Here is a 22,963-nt window from a genome sequence, read left to right on the forward strand (position 1 = left end):
ATGCTGGGATTTGTAGTTTCCCAACATCTGGAGGGCCACAGTTTGAAGACCCATGGTAATACATCTGCCCCACTGTCTCCTCTGTAAAGCGCAACGGAATATACTGCACTAATTGTAAAATGTAGCATTCTGTATAGTAGTCTTAGTTGTTCCAAGTCTATATTCACAATCATTTAGTACCCTCTACTCCTGAATGTGATCTACTATAATCTGGGAGCAAACCCAGGTATGACAAACTTCCTATCAAAAGCGTGTTCTATTAAGATATATGTAGATGTGCAAGTCAACCACTCAGAAGACTCACAGAATTAACCAGGTGGTAAGTACTGTATTATTAACCCCTACAGCGTAATCCTAACTTTTTAGTATCTAACCCGATTTGCCACAACTCAACTGTACTGCCTATAACTACACCCCCCCCCCCCCCCCCCTCCTCCTCCTCCTCCCCTGGGGTCTAACCAGCAGTAGCATATTTATGTTTAGGATGACGACTGTATTCCAGAGCAGGCATTGTGTGTCGGTATCCCAAACTCCAGGATGCTGATATACTACCAAAATATCTTTGGGAGTCAATGTAACTGGGAAGGAAAACATTTTAGACTAGTTTTTCATAGTGGAATATTTAACACGTCTGTAGTTCTGATTTTTCCTCAGGCAGGGTGAGATGTTCTAGTGCAGTGGTAGCCAACCCTAGCCTACAAGAGCTACCAACAGTTCACATTTTCCAGACAACCTAGCTGCTGCACTCATTAATCACTGACAAATTTTAAAAGATCCACAGATGGGGCTATTTAGCTCACTTGTGATTCTGTGAGGAGACCTGCAAAACATGCACTGTTGGTAGCTCTCGAGGACTAGGGTTTGCTACCCTAGTGCTAGAGCATTACACATCCTCCTTTTCACAGCCATTTCTTCCCCAGGTAAATGACACACGCACTACCCACATGATTTCATGTTCAAACTAGAGATGTGCAGGCTCTGATTTACTGATTTCAAAGCAGTGATTGGCCATCAACGGTCATGTGATTTGGGAAAGCCAATCAGATCCAGCTTTGAAATCAGAACCTGCACATTTCTAGTTCAAACCAGGCCACTTTCTTTCATTGCTCCATAGTCCAATTCTAACATTCACATTGCAGGGACTTTCGGTGGTTGACAGGAGTAAGCAGGGGAATGTCCAGTCTGCAGCGGCACAGCCCCAAATGCAGCACACTATGATGCACTGTGTGTTGACACATCTCCATCATAGCCAACATCTTCAGCCATGTGTGATATAGTAGCTCTTCTGATGTATAGTAGCAGAGGGATACGGTTGGAAGGTAGACCATAAATATTTTGACCATTATTGGTGGACAGGCCAGAGGTCGACAAAAAAGGTTGACATACTGCCGATCTGCAATATCAAAAGTTCAATACATGCAATAGGTTGACAAGAGTTTTTTTTGGAAAAAAGTGAAAAGTGTCTGTCCGTCCCCCCCCCCCTTTTCTATCCAAGTGGACACAGAGGCAGAACGCAAGTGTCGAGCAAAGAGCCATACAATGGGACGTGGAACACAGTGTCCATGTCGACAAACAAAATAGCGTGAAAAACTCATCTCAGCCCAATAGTGGTGGACCCTAGGACCCATAGCAACCCCATCACACGCAATCATGGTCCTGGCACCAGTTCACCACTTGTTCTGCCCTAGAGCACTTTTGATTGGTGCTAACCCCTGCATCCCAGAAACAATCCCAAAATCTGCCATTTTAGAGACAATTTGATGGCTCATAGCTCAGATTTTTATGGGGCCTACACACTAGGCGACTGTGCTGAGCGATGCTCGATCACTCAACACAAAGCGCTGCAAAGCATGCTGAGCAACCTGTCGGGGCCAGTGTTCTCACCCTGGCTGGCCATCTGACTAGATTGATCCTGCATGCATGATGTTAATTGCCTGGCCATAGTGAAATGCATTGCGCACCGCTATGGCCCCTACACACGGAACGCTGTAGGGTTATTTTCTACGCAATCTAGTCAAACTAAGTCAGATCGCTTAGAAAATGGGCAGAATTTGCCCAATTGGACATGCCCATTTTTCCTGCTTCCAACACATTAGCTCCAAGAAGTGTTCACTTGTTGCCAAGTATGTCCCATTCCTTGATTGATTATCTTGTTACAATGTTGCCTATGTATCTTCACCAAATCAATGTGATTATGGTTAATGTTTAATCAATTTTACAAAGTGGCTATGTAGTGTCTTCAAAGTATTTAACATTCCAGCCTCACGTTTTACCATCTTCCGGGAGGCTATGAATATTTGTATTTATTAATAGAATGTGAAAATTGCATAAGTATGTGCTTACTATGTACCATATACTCCTGAGAATGTGACATAAATATGGCCCCCTTTTAGTAAGCAAATGCAAAACGATTCCAAGCATATGAAAGGATGCTTACAATGGGATACGGTTGTATTGTCGACCCAAGTTAGGTAGACACCATTAGGTCAACAGGTGTCTAGGTCAACATGGGACAAGCTTGACAGGTCGACATGGGGTTTTCACTGTTTTTTGAGCCGACATGTGCCAACAGAGCACGAAATACAACCTACCATCCACTAGGGCTTGGTGGGAGAATAAAAGTGTGCTGAACGCAGCGAGGCTCCGTGCCCGAAGCATAGCGAGCGAGGCAAGGGGCTGCGTTTGACTTACAACTGTGCCCATGTCGACTGTGTCGACATTCGGGTTAAAAAAAACAGGTCGAGCTAACGCATTTGTCGACCTAAACCCATGTCAACCTAGACACCTGTCGACCTTGCTGTCTGTCGACCTAAGTAGGTTCGACAATACCATCCACACCCCTTACAATGGTGTCCAAATCGGAGGGCGGCAGTCAAGAGATTTTTTTCTTTTTTCTTCATTTATTACCATCCACAAGGTCTGGTAACAGTAAAGTGTACCAAGTGCCCAAAGTTAGGTGAGCAATGCAGTACACTAATTAGGGGGCTATGTGCTCAGGTGTCAGCAATGACACCAAGCAGTGAAAAACTAATGTCCCTTCAATGAGTCTACTTTGGGCAAGTCAACCTAGACATGTTCGTCGTAATACAGCACCCACTTAAAATAACAGCCAAAACTATAATTCCATAAGTCATTTAACAAATTAAAAATATATATATATTTTTTTAAAAGGTGCATTTTCTCAGGAATGTGTGTTAACTGCAAGATGTAATTAAGCCTTTACATGTACAGTCCCATTATACCTACAACACTGCAGACATGGCCATTCTAATCTGTGCGCTCTAAGTAAATATAGTTATTCCAAACAATACGCTGTGGGAAACCTTTTCATGCATTTTCACTTTACACTACATTCGAGCTTGAAAAAGAAACTTCAATGCTTGTAAAAAGCACCAAGGATACACCCATGTACAATTATGGCAGATGATGGAATATTTTTAATAAATGGTATCTACATAAGTATAATTGAATGATGTGTGTGCGCGTGTGTATGGATGTTCCACGATAACTCTTAACACTTTAACTAATAGTCTTCAAACTTTGCACACTACCTTATCCTCTTAAAGGACGATCTAAGTTAGAAAATGGGATTAATCAGACGAGCCCTTAAGGGTACTGTCATAAAGTGCTATTCAGTTTTCATGTCGCTGGAAAGCTTGCGACTTTCAAACCCAGGGCCGCTGTAAACCCAGCATGGGGAGACCCAGACAAAAAGTACCCTCCCCTTTTTCAGCAGCACTGAACACAGCACAATATACACTCCCTTAAGTGGACCCTTAACCCCTTTATTGCTGGGTTTTCCTGGGGCAGGACAAACCTACCAGGTTCACCGCTGCAGGCATTAATGGCATAGCATCTCTTTACAGTAGCATGCAAAGAAATTTCTTGAGTCCGCTCCTGCAGCGAGAAATTTCTGGCCATACCAAATGGGTTAATGGCCTATAAAAAGGTCCATTAAATGAAAAACATTTCTGACTTTACAAAACTTTGGAGAATTGCATAAGCATAAACGTTTGCCCATTCATCAGACGAGCCTTAAGACTAGTAACTCAAATATAAGACAATATGCTAACGATGTATTTTTTTTATAATCAATAATAAAAAAAAAAAAGTATACAATATTTGAACTGTAGATAAAACTACAAACAAAAAATTGTCTGTGGTAGAATGTTTTATTACAAAGTTTCTTCACAATTTAACCATAAAAAATTCCCCCCAAAAACCCAGTCGCAAAAAAAAAAAAAATGAAGAATGACATAAACCCTATGTATCTCCTCCCCTCAACTGCCACAGTAAGATTAAACGTAGAAACTAAGATAGCACTCCCCTGAGGTAATGGCTGCCCAGGGTTCCCCGTCTCTTCTAAACATCTGCTTCATAACATAAAATGGGGGGGGGATTTAGCAGCATAACCCAAACAGGGAATCCCTGAAGAGCGTGGGGTAGATGGGAACCTGAACATTCCTGTCTCATAAAAGATATGGTTAGCCCCAACTGGATGAGAATACATTTTCCACCCTCTTACTACAGGGATCTGGAGCAGGATGTGCATGACACCCTTAAGGCATGAAAAGAGCAGTCTCATTACAGTATCATCCATTAGAAATTATGGGGATAGTCTCATCCATTAGCAGGACCAGGACAGTTCATTGTAGTCGTCTAAATATACTGTGCCAGTGTTCCTTCATTTAAAGAAGGGGAAATAGCTGAACGGGCATCTTGTATGGAGACAGGGGAGATTGAGATAAACCACGTCACCACCCCATGTAGGGGACACAGGATTTAATGCCTAAAAACAAAGGATATAAACAAGCAGGAAGAGGAGAGTACTTTCTTCTGGATTGACCTTCCCTTCGCAATCAGCGGGATAGAAATAATTTAGCCCATAAAAGGTCTTGATATTTTATATAAGGGTCACTATACAAAAGCATATATAAAATAACCACGAGGAACACTTGGTCTTGGGATGACTTCCCGTACCAGTCAGAGGATCAGGCTGTTTTGGTCTCCTCTTTTACCCTGTGGGAAGTTGCAATTGGACAGTATTAAATTTGGACATAAGAAAATATAATGAACACCGTTAATACTATTTTATATCGTATAACAATTTGCTTCATCACGAATACCATTGCGAAAAATATAATATGTGATTCTTACCGTTTAGCCTCAGTCTTCTCATCTTTTAGCTTCTCCTCCTCTTTGAGGTCTGCAAAATAAAGAATTGTCAGGCTAAAAAGTAGAAAATAGGAGTTTCAGAAAAAAAAAAAAAAAAAAAAAGGAAACCATGTGCAGGGCATCTATTCACACCGATTTGAGGGCTTGGGGACAGCCCAACATCTACAAGTGCCCCTAAGAGTGACAAAGGACATGTCACAAGGCCACACCACCAAAAACCGTACCTTGTCTGGAGGTCACCCTAGACTGAACACTTAATACAGTCTCTGGAAGAAGAGGGGGTTGATTTGCTTTAGATCCACAAGACAAAGTAAATAAAAACATAAAAAAGGGGCCATCATCAAGTATAGCATGCATCGCCAGATAAGTGGGTCTTCAAAACTATGGGACATTTACGATCAGGCTGTAGACAAGATAACTATAATGTCTTATCAGCACAGCAAGCAATGAAAGATTGTAAAGTCACAAACAGCAGCCCCCAAAGAAACCTTTACAAGGGACCAATACAAGGGTCCGCAGAAGATACCTGCTTTGGTAACATTGTAGATATTTTGAGAAGAGCACACCTGGTAACTGGTGTTTCTGGGGGAATATTCTGCCATTTTTGGATAATTAAGCACAGGTTAAATAACAGAAGCTAATCAAAATTAGTGTCATGTCAGTTTATGAAATAAACACTTCGTAGCCATCAGTGGAGCAGTGGCAAAAGTGCTGTGGTAATGTGGCATTTATGGTGGACTCTAGCTAGATTTGTAGGATTGAGAGGCTGACAAATAGTACTTGTATTTATTATAAATGTTCAGAGAACCAAAACCAGTCTAGGTCAATTAAGGTCCTCAGTGCTCCCGCTAACCTCCTTTAGCAGGGCACTGCACCCTGCCTGTTTTGAAAAAGGCAAAACGTACCCTCCCTACCTATAATATAGCGTCCCACTGTCCACTCATTGCCACACTGAGCGGGAGATTCTCTAAGCTAAAAATGTGGTAAAAACCCTGTTATCAGAGTTTTTACTGCATTTTGGGATGCACCAAGCATCCCCCGCTGGGTTACCGCAGCGGGGGGCATCGCCATAAAAATCTGGCGATGCCCCATTCTAACGCGATCCCCCACACCGCCTCCCCCCCTTACCTGTGTCCGGGAGAGCCAGCCTTTCCACAGTAGCAACCGGGAAAGGGAGGGAGGGGGGACCCGCTGACTCACCGCAAAGGACAGCTCTTAACGCAAGAGCTGTCCTTTGCCATAATTATTGCATATGCGATAATTATGAACGCGATGGGCGGCGCTAGGGTGCGGATGTTAGAATATCCCCCCCTGAATGTTGAGCTTACACAGTCTCCAGCTGTTGCACTGACCATTAACTTTTTTTTTTGAGTTGCCTCCTCTATCTGTTGAGAGAAAAGGGGTGCTGGGTTTGCTTGTTACCACAAGGCAAACCCAAGCCCCATCTGTGTGACAGGGTAATCAGGTACACCTTCGGGTGGTGGGGAGACATGCCCTCTTAATGAGATACATCAATACCTCTGTAGATCAGATGTTATGTACCAAAGGACACTGATGCCCACCTACCAGTTCACTTTCAACCGATTAGCACCCCACCCAAGAAAATCCTACAGTGAACACCAGATCACTTGCCAAACAAGTGTCACAACTTTTTACCTAGGTACACACAATGTGTTGTATTGGTTCTACTTGGATATGGAAAATGCAGTGAAGTAGACCATGTCGTCTCATGTGCCATACCCTTAAATTAAACAGGTTGCCAAGCTTATGGTGAGAGTATTCATGGTTATTTATTTTTATAATTGTGTACCCAGCTAAGTATTCAAAACCTTGGACAAGGAACAGTTATTTTAGTTTGGCACATTCACTTTGAATTAAACCATCTGGCAGGATAGAAAATGACTTCCTTCACCTTTCTTCTCTTCTCCATCTTTCTCTTCGTCTGTTTTAACACGTTTTGCTTTTTTGAAACTGGAAAGATTCCTGCGCCCCCCTTCACCTTCGTCCTCAGAGTCAGAGAATTCCTCATCACAAGCAATCCTCTTATCAGAAGACCGAACTGCAAGGACAATACAGTATGTGGTGATTGTGGTTTATACCTGTATAGGAGGTTTACAGATTGTCACACTACTTACTGGAAATGCGTTTATCTGGATCATCCTCATCTTCATCCCCACTATCATCATGAACAGAGTGATCAGGGTGGTCCTGCATTTGGACTCCAGGTGCATGTGGTAGCATACGCAAATTCTCAAATAGCCGCTGCCTGAAACAAAACCACAAACCAGGTCATTTAAGTCTGCCTGCTCTCAAAATACTTCATAGGCTTTTGCAAACATTACTCACTTGATCTTCTCTAGGTATTCATTTGTGTTCTGGTTTGTCATGTTGGAAGGACTAATGTGGAGTTTGAAGTCAGGACCAAAGTATTCAAAGTAATCATTGTATGGAAGTTCTATAAGGTAAAGTGTGAAAAGGTTACAGCCTATTAAAGACACATTACCAGTATTTACTATAATTTATGTTTTTGAGCAAAGTGAAATGTTGCCTACTTGCAGCACTTCTTGTACAACTTCAATAAAAGATACAATAATAAATCCTTATAAATAAAAAGGCATTACCCAGAATCTTTAAAAGTCAACTTCACTAAGGGCAAAAGCAGAAAGATAGGAAGTTTTGATGGTCACCGGCCGGTGCCACAAAATTTTTTGGTGCCCATGCAGCACGCATGACGCCATGGCGTTGCACCACTGGACAGTCAAAGATGGAGAACCCATCTCAGAATACTGCAGGATGTAAAAGTGGGATGGGTAGGGAAGACATATCGGGTGGGGTTTGGGGGTCTGGAAATGAGGTGGCACAGAAATGGAACTATACACATATGGCTGGTGAAACACAAGGAGATGTGTGGGACAGAGGATGAGGCTTAAGGCTCATACACAGCAATGTGTGGAACAGAGGATGAGGCTTAAGGCTCATACACAGCAATGTGTGGGACAGAGGATGAGGCTTAAGGCTCATACACAGCAATGTGCTAAAGCACAGATCGCTCGGCTCACATCACTGGCGCACATGCAATGCACCAGCTGTGTGTGCAGACCAGTGTTCTCTTGAGAGAACACTGGTCGATCGGACTAGATCTTGACTCCATGCAATCAAGATCTAGGTCAGGCAATAGCAAAAGCGCAGGATGGTACATCGCTGTGGCCAGGGGCCATACACACGGATCGATCCGAGCTTTGTTTTCAAAGCGATCTAGACAGATTGCTTAGAAATAGGGCTGTAAACACTGCAGGTGTATGGCCCATTACAGACCCAGGATGATGAGGCTGGGGGTTGAGCCTATGGCTGACATGCATGTCCCTGCCAGAGAGGAAAAGGGTACACCACCACAAGAAACCCATCACACATTTGCATCTAGTTAACGTTCATGCAATGTTGAAGAAAACCATAATGATAGATGCCAGATTGCATATTTCACTATGTAGCTAAACTGATCTGCATATTTCACTATGTAGCTAAACTGATCTACCCAGTCTTGTGAACATACCAAAAACACTGATATTTATGAGGAATGTGACCAGCACAAACAGCAACAAAATAGACTAAGCAGTGAAGGCGTTAAGGAAAGTACAATTTATGTACAAAAGAGACTCACTGTTGCTATACGAACACCTAATCCCATTTTTACTGATTTGCTCACTACTCTCTGGCAGAGCGGATCGAACACTAAATGCAATTTCATAAAATGTGAACGTTCCACAGCTTTGTTAAGGCCCCCATACACTTATGCGGTTTGGGCAGATTTCACTTGAATCGGCCCCGTGAGAATCTGATCGAATCCAGAGCTTGGACGTGCTGCACATATAAAACTTCCAACTGACCCCCACCCAGCGGCATAGAACGTAGTCGTATGTGATCCTGCTGCCCGGGAAAGTCCGGGGTGGCCATAAACTGCTGCAAGAAATTAGAGTAGTGTATTGCCACCTCTACACAATAAATGCAGTGTGTGTCAATAGCCTAGTGCAAATAGATATTAACAGCAGTCCATTAAAAAACCCTTGTTTACAGCGATTTGGCAGATAGCTGCATATTGCATGGCCACTGGTGAGAGTCCACTGCACAAAAACAAAAAAACAATTTACTAGACAGATTTACAGCTAATAAGCTAGCATGGTTTTTAAAAGAAGTGTCTCAATCTAACCAATACTGATGTGCTCACTGCTACAGAAGCAACAGCAGCTTTACACAATAGATCAAAAATATAAGCAGTTACCAATGATTTGTGGAAGATTTTAAAGTGCATGAAATAAAAACAATATATAGAGAGGTATTCAATCCAAAATCCAGATTCATTTTCAACCAGTTCCAACAGTCAGTATTCAATGTTTGTCAAGTATCATAACAGCTGCAAATCTGACAATTAGCGGCCATTTCCAACAATTCAGGTTAGATTTCAATGCCATTATAAACGGCAGCATTGAAAAGGCGAAAAATCATAGTACACTATTCTGCATGCCTTCAATGCGGTCAGAAACTGCTGCATTGAATAGAAATCTTCAGAAGTTTCCAAATGTCATAAGTATTGGTACAGGAACTTAATGCTTCCAGAAACGTCATATTTGAGGGGGATTTTTTTGTGTGTGTTACTACCCTTTCCTTGTACCTCACATTTAGGCTGGTTTTCATTTACGCCAATCAAAGATTGGGGAAATTGTCCCACTGTGGGCTATTATGTTAGCCCTGACAAGCTGGTGCATGGCAAGGCTTTTTAGGAAATTTATTTCACCTTCCTCTAGCAGGCAAAGCAAGATCCCCAAAAACACAGGTCCCTTCCCCCTTCTTCTCCGGGGGTCCAAAGAGGGAGAAGGAGAGATTAGTTGGGAAACAGCAGGAAAAATTGTTAAACTTCAGGTGTTCCACACACAATGTTTTTTTTTCGGGGCAAATTGAATACCATCCTTACTAGCAAAACCCAGTGTGTATGGCCCAGCGATGAGCACTGCTGTGCGCTCCCTCATCATCACCGGGAAATATGCTCATCTGCCAGTTATTTTAGCAGTTGAGCTGCTTTGCATAGCACTGCGCTATGCAAAGCCATCCTCCCCGGGCAGGGGGAAAGCCGCTCAGTGTGTATGCACCGATTGGCTTTCCACAAAGCGATGAATGTGATCATCACTGTCCATTCACGCTGGGCATAGTCGCCCAGTGTGTATGGACCTTAAGGCACACTCAAATTCAAGGTACCGCTCCACCAGCACTAGACTAACCAAAGTCTTCATGTTCATACGTGATTCTCCTCTTAAATCTTCACAGCACAGGTATACATCAGATCTCAATGGTGGTGGTGGTTAAAGCCACTGACTATTTTTGGACAAATTTACATTCAACCGAGTCAATCCAAGTGCAGTGTTAAACCCATGGATTGGCAGATCAATGTTTTAGTGGAAAATATGGCAGTTTTCCATGGATGCATATGTGACTTTAAACAAAGTCAAATCTGCATCGGCGGAAGAGCTGGCAGAAAATGGATGCATTGAATAGGTATGTCTGGATATATCGTATCATTCCTGATGATGGTTTGGGATCAAACCGAAACGTAGAATGCTATAAAAATAAAGAACCTTTTCTTTATTCACCAAATCCTTGAGTGCCGCTCCAGCTCTCCTACTCAACGCATTTGCAGCAGATGGCATGGGTAAAGAAATCAGCGCAGCAGATTACTTTACATGTATTCCTCATCTCCTCGCCACACTTTATAAAATCAACTCTGACGTGGATAGTGGGGGTATGAACAGGTTGGGAGAACACGTCGCTCGTCCCCTCGTGGGGCTCACCACACTTTGGGCTGGCATGGATAGTGGGGGTGTTTTAGGAACACATTCACACCTGCCATATCATACATCTGAGACAGTAATGACGACATGTGTCGTAACAACTGGTAACAGGATTTTAGTTAAAGAAAAAAGCAACTTAAAGCACACGCCTATACGCTGGCCGAGGGAACACTATGCCGAATCAGAAACGGGATGCTGACTATGCTGGGCGCACGAACACTACACTGATTCTGACAGCGCCGCTACGCTAACTACATAATGGGTGCTGTGCTATTACACGAGAATATATATATATATATATATATATATATATATATATATATATATATATATATATATATATATATATATATATATATATATATATATATATATATATATATATATATATATATTTCAAGACAGAATTCCTTCATCAAAGTGTTCAGGGCATTAAAAGTCCACACCACTAGGTCCTAAAGACTGATCTTTTTGTAAAACGCAGAAAAGAACCTGTAGTGAAAATAATTTCAGAGAAACGCCTAGGTGCTGTTGCAAAATCACACCCCCTAAATACAGAACTCGGCGACTTCATCTTGATAAGATACCTATTAAGGGCAACAAAAGTTATTTAAAAAAAAAAAAAAAAAAAAGGCAAAAATGCCAAACTAGAATAGAAGTTTATTTTCATTAGGGATTTTTGTCTGCAGGTATTCTGGAGAAACATTTTTAGAATTTTGCAGAATATCAGAAAACTGTGGCTTTTAGAGATGTGGCAGGCTGAGCCAACAGTTTACGTTTTGTTGCAATGGAATAACTACTAGCAAATTAAACTAGAATAATAAGAATTTTGTTTGCCTCAATACTGTACTTTCAGGCAACTGATAATATCAAATAATATATGTGTTAGCTGAAGCCTGAATAGGAGTGAAGCTCCTACTGAAAACACTTAATAATGGATGCCCTCTGAAGTGATAATATAATCAATTTTGAGGAGATTGGATTTTTCACAGGAGTTACAAGCTCAAAACCTACAGGAAGGCTTCAAAAATGTCCCACCAGGCTTCTCATACAAGAAAAAAAACAAAAAAAAAATACTGTAAATGACAAAATCCAACAGTCAACCACATTCACTATTATACTTCTAAAGATAAGTACATTTCTGTGATGATGCGCTTTTTAATAAACACCTCACCTCCAAAAGGAGAGAAGATATAACTAACCGTTGGGGATCTCGGTGTCCAGTGCCACAGCCGTTTCATATGTCCAACAGCGAGCCACATTTCTGATAGTGTAGCCACCACCACCCAGCATCAACAATGGAAGGTTGAAAGTCTTTATAAACTCCACACACTTGGCATGTCCTAAAACAATTACACACTTATTAGCCAGGTTTACCATTTACATATCTGTCTAAAGCAGTAGACTTTTCTTAATCCACAAAATACACCCTGTAGATAAGGCCATTGGAAAGGAATGACAAAGTTCAATATAACTGATAACTGCATATTTTCAAGCAGCTAAGTAAAGAGTAACGCAACACATTCCTAGCTCCCCGTTCCCCAACCCAAGTTATACCAATAAGGTTTACCTACATATTATTTATAGGTACTTGTTTCCTAGCACGGCGCCCACGATATTCAGTCGTATCGTATGCCATATGCCGGCATGCGATTTTAAATTGTATAAGTACCCTATACGATTTTTAATTGTATAAGCACCCTAATGGGTGCTTACAATGTTAAATGCACCCCCACTATCAAAGCCAACCCAAAGCGTGGCGAGCGCAGCGAGGCCACGAGGGGCCGCATCCTCTGACCTTTTCATACCCCCACTATCCACCTCGGCGTGGAGTTGATCTTATATAGTGTGGCGAGCCCCGCGAGGGGCCGCGTATTACTTAACATGTATTCCGCTGCGCTCGCCACACTTTGGGCACTATATAATGTCAACTCCACACCGACGTGGATAGTGGGGGTATGAAAAGGTCGTAGGACGTGTACCGCCGCCCCTCGCCATGCTTCAGGTTGGCGTTGCGGGGGTGCTTTTTACATTGTAAGCACCCATTACGGTGCTTATACAATTATTTATATTATAGGGGCCACATTTAACATTGATAACACCCATTAGGGTGCTTATACAATTTTCAATTGCATACAATTCGATGGTATACAATTTTAAATTGGATAACATCGGCTGCCATCGCGTAACATCCCATCGTATGCCTTATGGTATGCAATGCAATGGGCGCCGTGCTAAGAAACAAGTACCTATTTATATACTACAAGACTTGCATCAACAAGCAGCAGTTAGGTTACTCAAGAAAAATGGATTCATAAATGAAACCCCCCCCCCCCCACATAATTTGTACATCTTTCTGACTTGTATAAAAAGTACAAAAAGCAATTCACCTTTAATTGTCAGATTGAAGCATCCAAGTCTGTCCCCAGAGAGGGAGTCTGCTCCACACTGCAGAACCACTGCACTTGGCTGGTACATCTCCATAACCTTTGTCATAACCTAGAAAATGCAGTGTTCTATTGTTAAGCACAGGAGGGGACAGAATGTACAAGAATAATCCACATCTACATGTAATATAAAGAGTACTTACTGGTTTAAAAATGGCTTCGTAGGACTCATCATCAATACCATCACGCAGAGGGTAGTTCACTGCATAATATTTACCCTTTCCAGCTCCGATGTCCTAATATTATATAGGAACGAAAAAACAAAACCCGAGGGGAAGAAAAGATTAGAGTTACAATCCAAACTGCTGCATTTCTTTTCTACACCCTCAAAGCCAGCTTTTCATTATACCCCTGACCTATAGGTTAGAATGCTAGGCTAAGTACCTAATTCAGAGACCAAGGGTTTTGCACATCATCTGCATCTCTGGACACAGCTGCTGCACACAAATATAGTAATGTTGCAGGAGGCATCAGAAGGACAAGAATAAAATAAATAAAATGTGAGAACACCTCCTGCCAGCATATCAGATCCTATGCCTAAGGATCTGCTCTGGGGACAGTGGCAGGTTGGGTGTTTGAGCAAATAAACCTATCAAACAGTAATGCAGGTGTACTGAGGTGAGCTCAGGGAGGACAGAAACGTCCTGTGGAGCAGAAGGATCATGACGTTAATATAGTGTTCCCGCTAGGCTGGTTTAGCGGGGTGCTGCGCCCTGCCCCATTTTTAAAGGGCAAAATGCGCCCTGCCCCTCCAGCAGCGCCCCGCTAAAAGAGCCTGCTGCCTGTCTTGCTGGTGTGCCAGGGGAAGCTCCAGGCACCGCAATCTCGGCAGCGCTAGGCTTTCCCGGCAACTAGGGACTTCGGCGGGGCCAGGTCCGCCCCCTTGCACAACGGAGGCGGCCCGGGCGCACCCCCTTTAGTGACGTCGGCGGCCCGGTCCGCCCCCATTGCGCTGCGCCCTCCCCCAAAAATTCCAAGAGGGAACACTATAATAGCACCAGCAAATGGCTACCTCCTGCTCACTGGCCCAGTAAATCAGACACTGGCCTCACGAACTGTTAAAAAAAAAAAAAGAAAAGAAGGGGTAGACCTGTCCTAGTTTTTTGGAAACGCAGGGTGCGCCATCCTTGCCCTCAAAAGACTGCAGCATGTCAAATCCTGGGGTCGATGAGTGCGATCTTTCAGGACATTTTTAAGCACATCTGCAGAATGTCCTGTGCATGCACTGTCCGTCAAACATCCATCAGGCTCTTAGCCTCCGATAACTGCCAACTGGCTGCTCAGCAACTACATGTACTACAGTTACAAATCCAGTACATTGGGTTTTCTTTAACTCACCCTCAAGTCCCCAGTGCCTGGAAAATATTCTCCATACTTGTGAAAAGAAACAGTCATTACTCTGTCGGTAGTATAGAAGGCCTCCTCCACACCATCACCATGGTGAATGTCAATATCAATATATAGTACTCGCTGGTGATACCTGAATGAAAGCAAAAAGAAATGTTAATTTATTTTACACAGGTGACTTTCAGAAATCGAGGCATTCTGCTGCAAACATACTTTAGGAGTTCCAGAATGGCAAGCACGATATCATTGACGTAACAAAACCCAGAAGCCTCAGATTTCTTGGCGTGATGAAGTCCACCTGCCCAGTTTACAGCGATGTCCGTTTGTTGCTTGTTCAGCTTTACGGAGCTTGCTGCCAAGAAAATATAAAAGAAAGTTGTTGTTTTTTGCCCCTCCCAAGACAAAGTAAAAAAGGGAAGTTTTTTTTTTTTTTACAGGATTAGATCATTAATTAACCAACATTAGCATACTCACCTACAGATCCTCCAGTTGACAACTGGCAAAACTCAAAGAGCCCATCAAATACAGGACAGTCTTCTCCAACATTAACTGTAAGGAGATAAAGAAATTACATTTTTCAGTGGCAGACAAAATGTGTAATTCAGAAGAAAGTGTCCAGCAGGATCTTTAAGAGCCAGAGTAGATGTGGTCTCTATGGAATGGCACCAGAACAGAGGTGTTGCAGAAATATATATATATATATATATATATATATATATATATATATATATATATATATATATATATACACATACATACACACACACACACACACACACACACTACTGTACACCGCCTGTTTGGAATTTACACTTCAAGCCAGTGCTGGAAAAGTCCTAGAGCATAGACACTTACACCTCTGCATCTGCTTGCTGTATTCTGACATGTTGTCTGGCCGGATGGAGCGTAGAAATTTGATGTAATCATCACTGTGATATTTAGTCATCTCTTCTGCATTAGCTTTGTGAGGTCTCTGATAAGACAGAAAATAAGATATTCAGTAACAAGTACTTCACATAAAACCGTGTAGTAGAGATTAGATGCAGGTTAATCATAACCCTAATTATTCAGATGTGGCTCTCTGGGGTCATGGGATTCTCATTTGCCACCAAATTTTATGTTTCTTACTAGTGCTAAACAATGATTTTTTAATGTATGCAAATTACATTTTCACTAGGGGAGAGGCACTGACTAATGTGTTTAAGTTTAAGTCGATGTAAACATAAAAATAGGAATAAAATACAAAGTACACTCAGATGACAATAAAAAGATGATCAAGTTTATGTTATACTTAAGTCCTAATTACATCGATCTGAATAGTAATACAAAATGGAAAACCATTTTTCAGTGAAATATACAGAAAAGGGCAGGGTCAAGCATGAACAATGGGCATGCCACTGACATTAAACATAATCTGGGAATTAAATGGTTAGTGTGCCAGCAGATGGCGCCCAACAAAGCTACTCAATTGTTGTGGTGCACAGGTCTAATCAGCAGGCAGTAATTCAGATCACACCCCCTAAAATAAACTTTAAAAAAAAAAAGAGGGGATCCCTGAGCGCTCAAGAAAATAAAAACCAAAACACAACAACATTTGCTTTCCACTAACTTCCAAAGACACTTTCCACTAACTTCCAAAGACAAAACAAAAGATTTAACCAACTGCATTAATAAGGTCTACCTTCTTATAATGCTGGACACAGGAAATATCAAACACACAGGAAATATCTTTCTTAAACAATTGTCCTCCTCAGAAAACAAATAAGAAAAACAGACCTGATTATGCTCTAGTGCAGTTCATCTGAACCTGGAAGCCTAAAGTTCAGAGCCCCCAGGTTCAGATGGGCACATCAAAAAAAAGTAGCTACAGCATCTTAACTGTTATACTTGCCTGCAAAAGTAAACAATAAAACATTTAGGCTGCCAGGATGCCCACTTGCAGATTGCCCAGATCTCGTCCCTGCTGCCACTGGAGCACTACACTGCACACTCCTGGGGTTACCGTACAGAAGTAAGGCAAGTGTACATAAGGGTATGTAAGTAGGGTCGGTGTCTGTCTTTGTGTCCGTGCCCTACTGTCGGTGTTAGCAGTTCAATGACTGTCCGTATCAGCATCCATTTGTCCATGTCTTCCAGTGTCTCAGCATTAGTGTGAGTGTGTTAACGCCTGTCTGTATCAGCATCTACGTATTAAAGCCTGCGTTTCACTTTCAGATGTCTGCGTCTTCGTATAAGTGTGTCAGTGGCTGTCTGTATAGCATTGTCAGTGTCACTAACATATAACTGCTAAAATAACAAATAAGGTAGGACTGTAAGGGAAACAGAAGTTTATTATGCAAATCTGGCTTTTTCAATTTTATACCAGGGACGTGGCCTAGAGAACCATGCCCCACTTTTTGGTACATTCATGATGTTGGCTCTTCGAAGTCCCTCAACATATTTTTTGGCTTTTTGACTGGTTGGCCACAAGGCATGAATACCAGATCATGAAAAAGTGACTTGAATACTCCTTTCATACCCGGTTCGCCCATTATAAACAGGTAAACAAGGATTTAACCCTTCTTATAACCCAGGTCAAATGTCTGGGTTGGTCGACCCAGGTTATAAGATTTGGTGATTTCACACTGCACTTCGACCAGATTCGACATGCCAGCAATCGGGCAATAACCTAGGTCCGATGTGAAAGGCTTCTAAATGGAGCAACATTCAAATTGGATAGTTTTCCACCAGTGGCTTCCATTAAAGGATGCAAAACAGAGCAATCACCCCCCATGGGTGCAATTTAACATGATGGCCAACAAAAGTGCTCAAGATGACTTACAAAGTGGGCCTACATTAATTGTTGGTGATGTGTGTGATACATACTTGAAATTGTTTTATTTATGAAGGAGTCATTAATGTAAAATTCAATTGTACAAGTTCTGTTTTATGCTTGAACTAGTCTTTGCAGTGTACAACCCATACACCCACTTGTCAGTTACTTGCATAACCTACATAGATTTCCATCTTGCGGTACAGGCCATAGTTAAGAAGTAGATTGTGAGTCATACGGATTCTATGTGGCTTCATGGGATGTCCTTGCCCATAGTAATAATTGCCAACATCACCTGTTAAAAAGAAAAGAAAATGAATAGGACACAAAAATACAGCAATGTGAGCAGGTTTGAAGACAAGGTTCCATTAAAACGGGGGAGCAGCAGGATGCTTCTGGTAATGAGATCCTTTACAACAGGAGGGACTGTGCATCGGTAACTGTATTGTACACACTAGATGATAGAATAAAACATTTTGCTCAGAAAAGTCTCTTAGATATAGCTTATTATCTCGTGTAGTGTGTATGGGGCTTTACTCTTTTGCTGCTGGAGACCATGCGCCTTCCACTTTCTTACTCAGTGCAGGCAATTCATTAATGCAATGGGTTCCTCAAGACTACCAACATTGTACCTGTTGATGGGTTCCCAGTGTGTAGCTTCCAGCATACTTTCATACTTATTGTTTATTCACAAGGTGCCATTAAAGCTACCGCACCAGCTACAAATCATAAAAGGAAACACGTACAGACAAGGCTGACAGGAGATACAATAGTGACAGGCATGGTACTGGAGCTAGGATAACATACGGGAGAGTGATATGCAGTATGAGGGAAGGGAGGTTATAGGCTACAGTGAAGTGGCATGTTATGAGAAATCGGTTTAAAAGTTTGAAGGTTGGACAAACGCTGCTGAGGCAGGCAACAGCCCTGGTGAAATATTGGCAAGAGAATTGGTGTAGCAGTTATCCAAGTCATAGGGGTCGATTCAATGCGGTGCGCACAAAAAGTACTCAAAACAGGTAACTGCGCATTTCATCTTGCCACCCCTGTCCCTGCGCGCGGGGGTTAATATATCCTGCCGATCAGATCACTTTTTACAATGCGATCCTGGGTTGAAATGCCGATGCCAGCAGCACCCGAATGGAGCTACAACTGAATAGTTAACCTTTGGTGGCTGCCGGCAATAAAAGAAAAAGAAAGAAGAATTTCAATACAGCCCAGACATACTATTGTCCAGGACAATATTGGTGGACAGCGATTAATGGTATAACCATGGTATAACCACTGCTGTTACCACTAGGGGGTACAAAATGTGGGAAATTCAACTGTTGCTCTGTTTAGATGCCTGTCCAAATGGACATTTCTTCTTGCAGCTTTTTAAGTGTGAATTTTGTTTTTTGACTCAGCACTAATACTACATTCTCATTGCAGCCCCTGCAAAATCCCGGGTTTTTGGTGGGGCACGGAGCATCTCAGCTCTACAGACCCCATTCATACTGCACCTTAGACCCAGGAAATTCCCGTGTCTGCCCCATTCACACTGCTTCCCCTGGTCTGCCTGCCATCAAGGGTGTGGAATCTAAGAGCAGCTTTGATTGGATGTTTAAAAAGCAGCTTTGAGCAATGCAATGAGCTTGCTTTTTTGCATTTTGTAAGAAAAACCCAGTGTCCCTTTACACCTGAATGATTCAGGATATGGTGCTAGCCTTCTTGTAACTATTGTTGAGAAAAAAAAAGGGGTAGAGTTGTGTGATCAGTGTGAGAAGGTATTTGTGCAAAGTCTGTTTGGGCACTCTAACCATTTCTTTAGACTGGTTAATACGCATCACTACGAATGGGTTCCTGAATGGACAAACAATTGAATTGCTCTGTGAGACACTGGGAGGAATTCAACTGTTTGCGATAATTAACGTGTACCCAATTGTGTTGGGCGCCAATTATTGCACTTGCCACACCCAAGAAAACTGGGTTTAGGCACATATAGCTCAAAGGCTACAGCCTTTCCACACATCTCTCACTAGCTAAGGCAGCAAGCAGAAATTAGGGTGGCAGTAGCATGTGCCTGATGGCCTCCCGACAGTCAGGATTCCAACAGTCATTACACAGACTTCAGAATCCCGACTGACAGGCTATTCTCCCTTGTAGGGGTCCACAACCCCCATAGAGGGGATATAGAATTGAGGTACTGCGCCTAGCAGTAGCATGGGTGCCCGATTGGAGCAACAATTAAATGGCTCTTTCAGGCATCAATTAAAGTGCCATCCAAGACAATTAAATATCCCTCTTCAGCCATATTCATTTTTTTTGGCAGATGGCAGGAGTGCTGCTGGCATCCATTACTTGCACCAGGTTTAGATGCATAAAGTTTGGGGCTCAAAATCCCAACTTCTCAATGATTTATTCTCACCACATCAGGAGCGTGCTGCTGCCAGCAGAAATAATGTGTGTTTACAGTATCTGCACCCAGCAGCATAAACAGCTGAAGTTACTGAAGACAGAAGCAACAGAAAAGTATTGAATCCCACCCAAAAACACTGCTTTACATGATGTGGCTTCGGGATCATAAGTCCCTGCAATGAAGGCCCCCTGGGTGCACGTATTTCTTCCCATCGGGGTATACGCAATTGATGCCGGATTCAATTCAGACATTCTTTTTGCAGGAATGGATCTGGCATCCATTATTCAATCAGCAGCCAAATCCGGATGTCGGATTTGGCCACTGATTGAGATGCCCGCTCGGCGCGGGGACTGGGTGAGTGCAGCAACGGTAGGCAGCAGGAAGCTAGACAGGGCTGAAGTTGGTACAGGTGAGTGTGGCAGGTCCTGGTACAGGCAGCGACCAGAGGGTATGGGAGGTGGAAGACAGGAGGACAGTGCAGTGCAAGCTGCTGCTCACCCAGTGCTGTCCTCCCTGGCATGTTTTCATGTCGGATTGGGATTGCTGGAAACATGGCCAAAACCTTTTGGTTTTGGCTGTGTTTGCACCAAAAGCAGGTGGATTAGCGGCTATTCTGTCAATCCACCTGTTTTTCAGCAGGTAGGAACTTTCGACCAGTCGAAAAAAAAACAACAACTAGGATTGAATAGATCGGAAACCCTTCCAATCTATTCATGCAAAAAACCGACGTCTTTTCGGCAAGACAGCAGTTTCAACATCAATTGAATATACCCCATGGTAAGTAAGTGCATTAGCCTGCAGTCCTATCATGGGAGTACCACAAAAAAGGAGCTGTGCTCCACTGGCGCAGCACCTCTAGAGCCCACCCCCATCAACCTTGCAGTCCCCCTCCCATCACCTTTGCGCCGGCAATCGGTAAGCCGCGGCTCCCCTGACCAGCCAGCCAGCCGTCACTCATTTTACAGTGACGTCGGCGGCAGGCTTGGGAGCGCTCAGTTACCCGAGTCCTCCCGAGCGACCGCGAACATCCCTCAGCCTGCCGCCGACGTCACTGCTGAATGCGACAGGCGGGTAAGGGAGCAGGGACAGTGGCAGGAGGGAAGCTCCAGCACACTAACGCCACAGCAGAGGTGAGGGAGGGGGCTTCCAACTTCCTGTGGTGGGTTTTGCTGGGGCAGGACAAACCTGCCCTGGTAGGTTTGTCCTGCCCCAGCAAAACCCACCACTCAAGGGGTTAATGTATGAGTGCCATCACCTGAGTTGAAACACCCTTCTCGTCAATTACCTAGTTCAGTGGTTCCCAACCTTTTTTCTCTCCCGTACCCCTTGATTAGGCTTTTCATTGATGAGTACCCCCTCCTCTCAATTTAAAATATAGACAGTACTTATGAGTGGAGTGGAAGTGAGCGGTATGCGTGTCCTTATATTAAGGAGTAGCGAACAGGAATCGAGCCCTTCCGTGTCTGGCCGCTGGTTGTGTATTGTCTCCAGGGTTCCCACTAACACCTATAGGATTAATGCCGTGGCTTCTTCCACCCATGTCAGTGCAGGGCAGATGATCACTGATGTCTGAGGGCAGCATGGGTAGCTCAAAAGCACAATGAGACGCTGATGATGCTGAAGACAGAACCATAAGTGACACAACATGGTTCTTCTCCATAGCAGTGGGTCTTCTTCTGTCATCAAAATACTTTTTCATCTTCCGCCATTACCAATATTATTTTCAAGTACCCCCAACTGGTCTGCAGAGTACCCCCAGGGGTACTAGTACCCCAGGTTGGGAACCACTGACCTAGTTCCACACAGGTGATGGCACTCATACATTAAGAGAGAAGGCCAGGAGCAGAGCATAGTACCGAATGCAATGGGTCATGTTGGAGGGTATGCATGGGCACGCAGCAGCGATGGACGATTAGTAAGGCATGGACTGGTGTATAAGGGGCGGGTAGGCAGCAGGCCCACTGTATTACTATACAGCCACCAGGACAAACTCTATTGTCGCAAACACGATGCATGGCCGCAGAGCCACTATTACAGCCCCACGCATATATGCTATCTAGATTTCAAGGGGGAAGTTACCGGTGATGCCCGGTTTGCCTCCGCCCATATAGCTACTTGCCCCCTCACTTTCGGGTTCACCCGACAGCTTGCCTTAACATTATCTTCCGACTTATCCTCCCCACAACTGGTAAATCCCCCGATGCTCCCTCTTACCATCATAGTAGTAGCACACTTTCTTCTTTGTTCCCTGGGTGTACGCCATTTTCCTTCCTGGGCTCCGGATTCACTCCTGCGACTGTGCGACCCAGCGTCCACCCTACGTGCGAGAGCGGTTTAGCCAATGCCGGAGCAGTACCGTACGTGGGATGTTAGATGGACAGCTCAGCGTCCAATTACCAGCAAGGACGAGAGCGACTGGGCGGAGTCAGTGGGAACAGGCCAGTGCGCGTTGTTCTCTTACATCCGCCAACAATCTCCCTCAGACTGTAGTAGAAATCAGCGGCGCTATCGCGAGATAGAACTCCCGCCCTTCGCAAGTTCTTGTCGGGTAGGCGGCACCTGGAAGGAGACCTGTCCTGGAGGAAGAACCATATAATTCCATTCAAGTTACAACACTGTAACTACCAATCTAGAGCACGACGTTGCAAGTTAATTGCTTTTAGTGCTAGTGCTACATTTATAATGTCACAGATTTTTAGCTAGATCTATGTAGTCCATACTTGCCTACTTTTGAAAACTAATTTCAGGGAGATTATAGTTAGCAGTAGAATTTTGCACTGCACCCCATTGAGGCGGCATGTCATGCTCCACCCAAAGGGCGTGTAGTTCCATATATGGAGAGATTGTGAAAAGAGATTGTGAACGTGGTACCACCTAGAAGCGTGGGTGTGTATTGCTATATCTGAGAGGATTCTTGTAAATTGAGTTGTATCCAGGGCTATTTTTC

The 22,963-nt window shown here is 43.3% G+C and overlaps 1 protein-coding gene across 1 annotated transcript; it reads right to left on the minus strand.

Moving 5' to 3' along the window:
• Nucleotides 1-4,153: 4,153 nt before the first annotated feature.
• HDAC1 (histone deacetylase 1) lies at nucleotides 4,154-22,432 on the minus strand. Its single transcript, XM_083173866.1, has 14 exons — nucleotides 22,231-22,432; nucleotides 17,801-17,913; nucleotides 15,662-15,779; nucleotides 15,281-15,355; nucleotides 15,020-15,158; nucleotides 14,798-14,939; nucleotides 13,603-13,695; nucleotides 13,403-13,511; nucleotides 12,215-12,355; nucleotides 7,522-7,630; nucleotides 7,311-7,441; nucleotides 7,088-7,234; nucleotides 5,158-5,206; nucleotides 4,154-5,019 (listed from the first exon to the last, which is right to left on the minus strand). Exons 1-14 carry the CDS (start codon nucleotides 22,277-22,279, stop codon nucleotides 4,992-4,994), a joined length of 1,443 nt encoding a protein of 480 aa, XP_083029992.1. The 5' UTR covers nucleotides 22,280-22,432; the 3' UTR covers nucleotides 4,154-4,991.
• Nucleotides 22,433-22,963: the final 531 nt, after the last annotated feature.

This window comes from Crinia signifera, chromosome 2 (genome assembly GCF_055691185.1).
Source record: "Crinia signifera chromosome 2, ASM5569118v1, whole genome shotgun sequence".
NCBI classification, from domain to species: domain Eukaryota; kingdom Metazoa; phylum Chordata; class Amphibia; order Anura; family Myobatrachidae; genus Crinia; species Crinia signifera.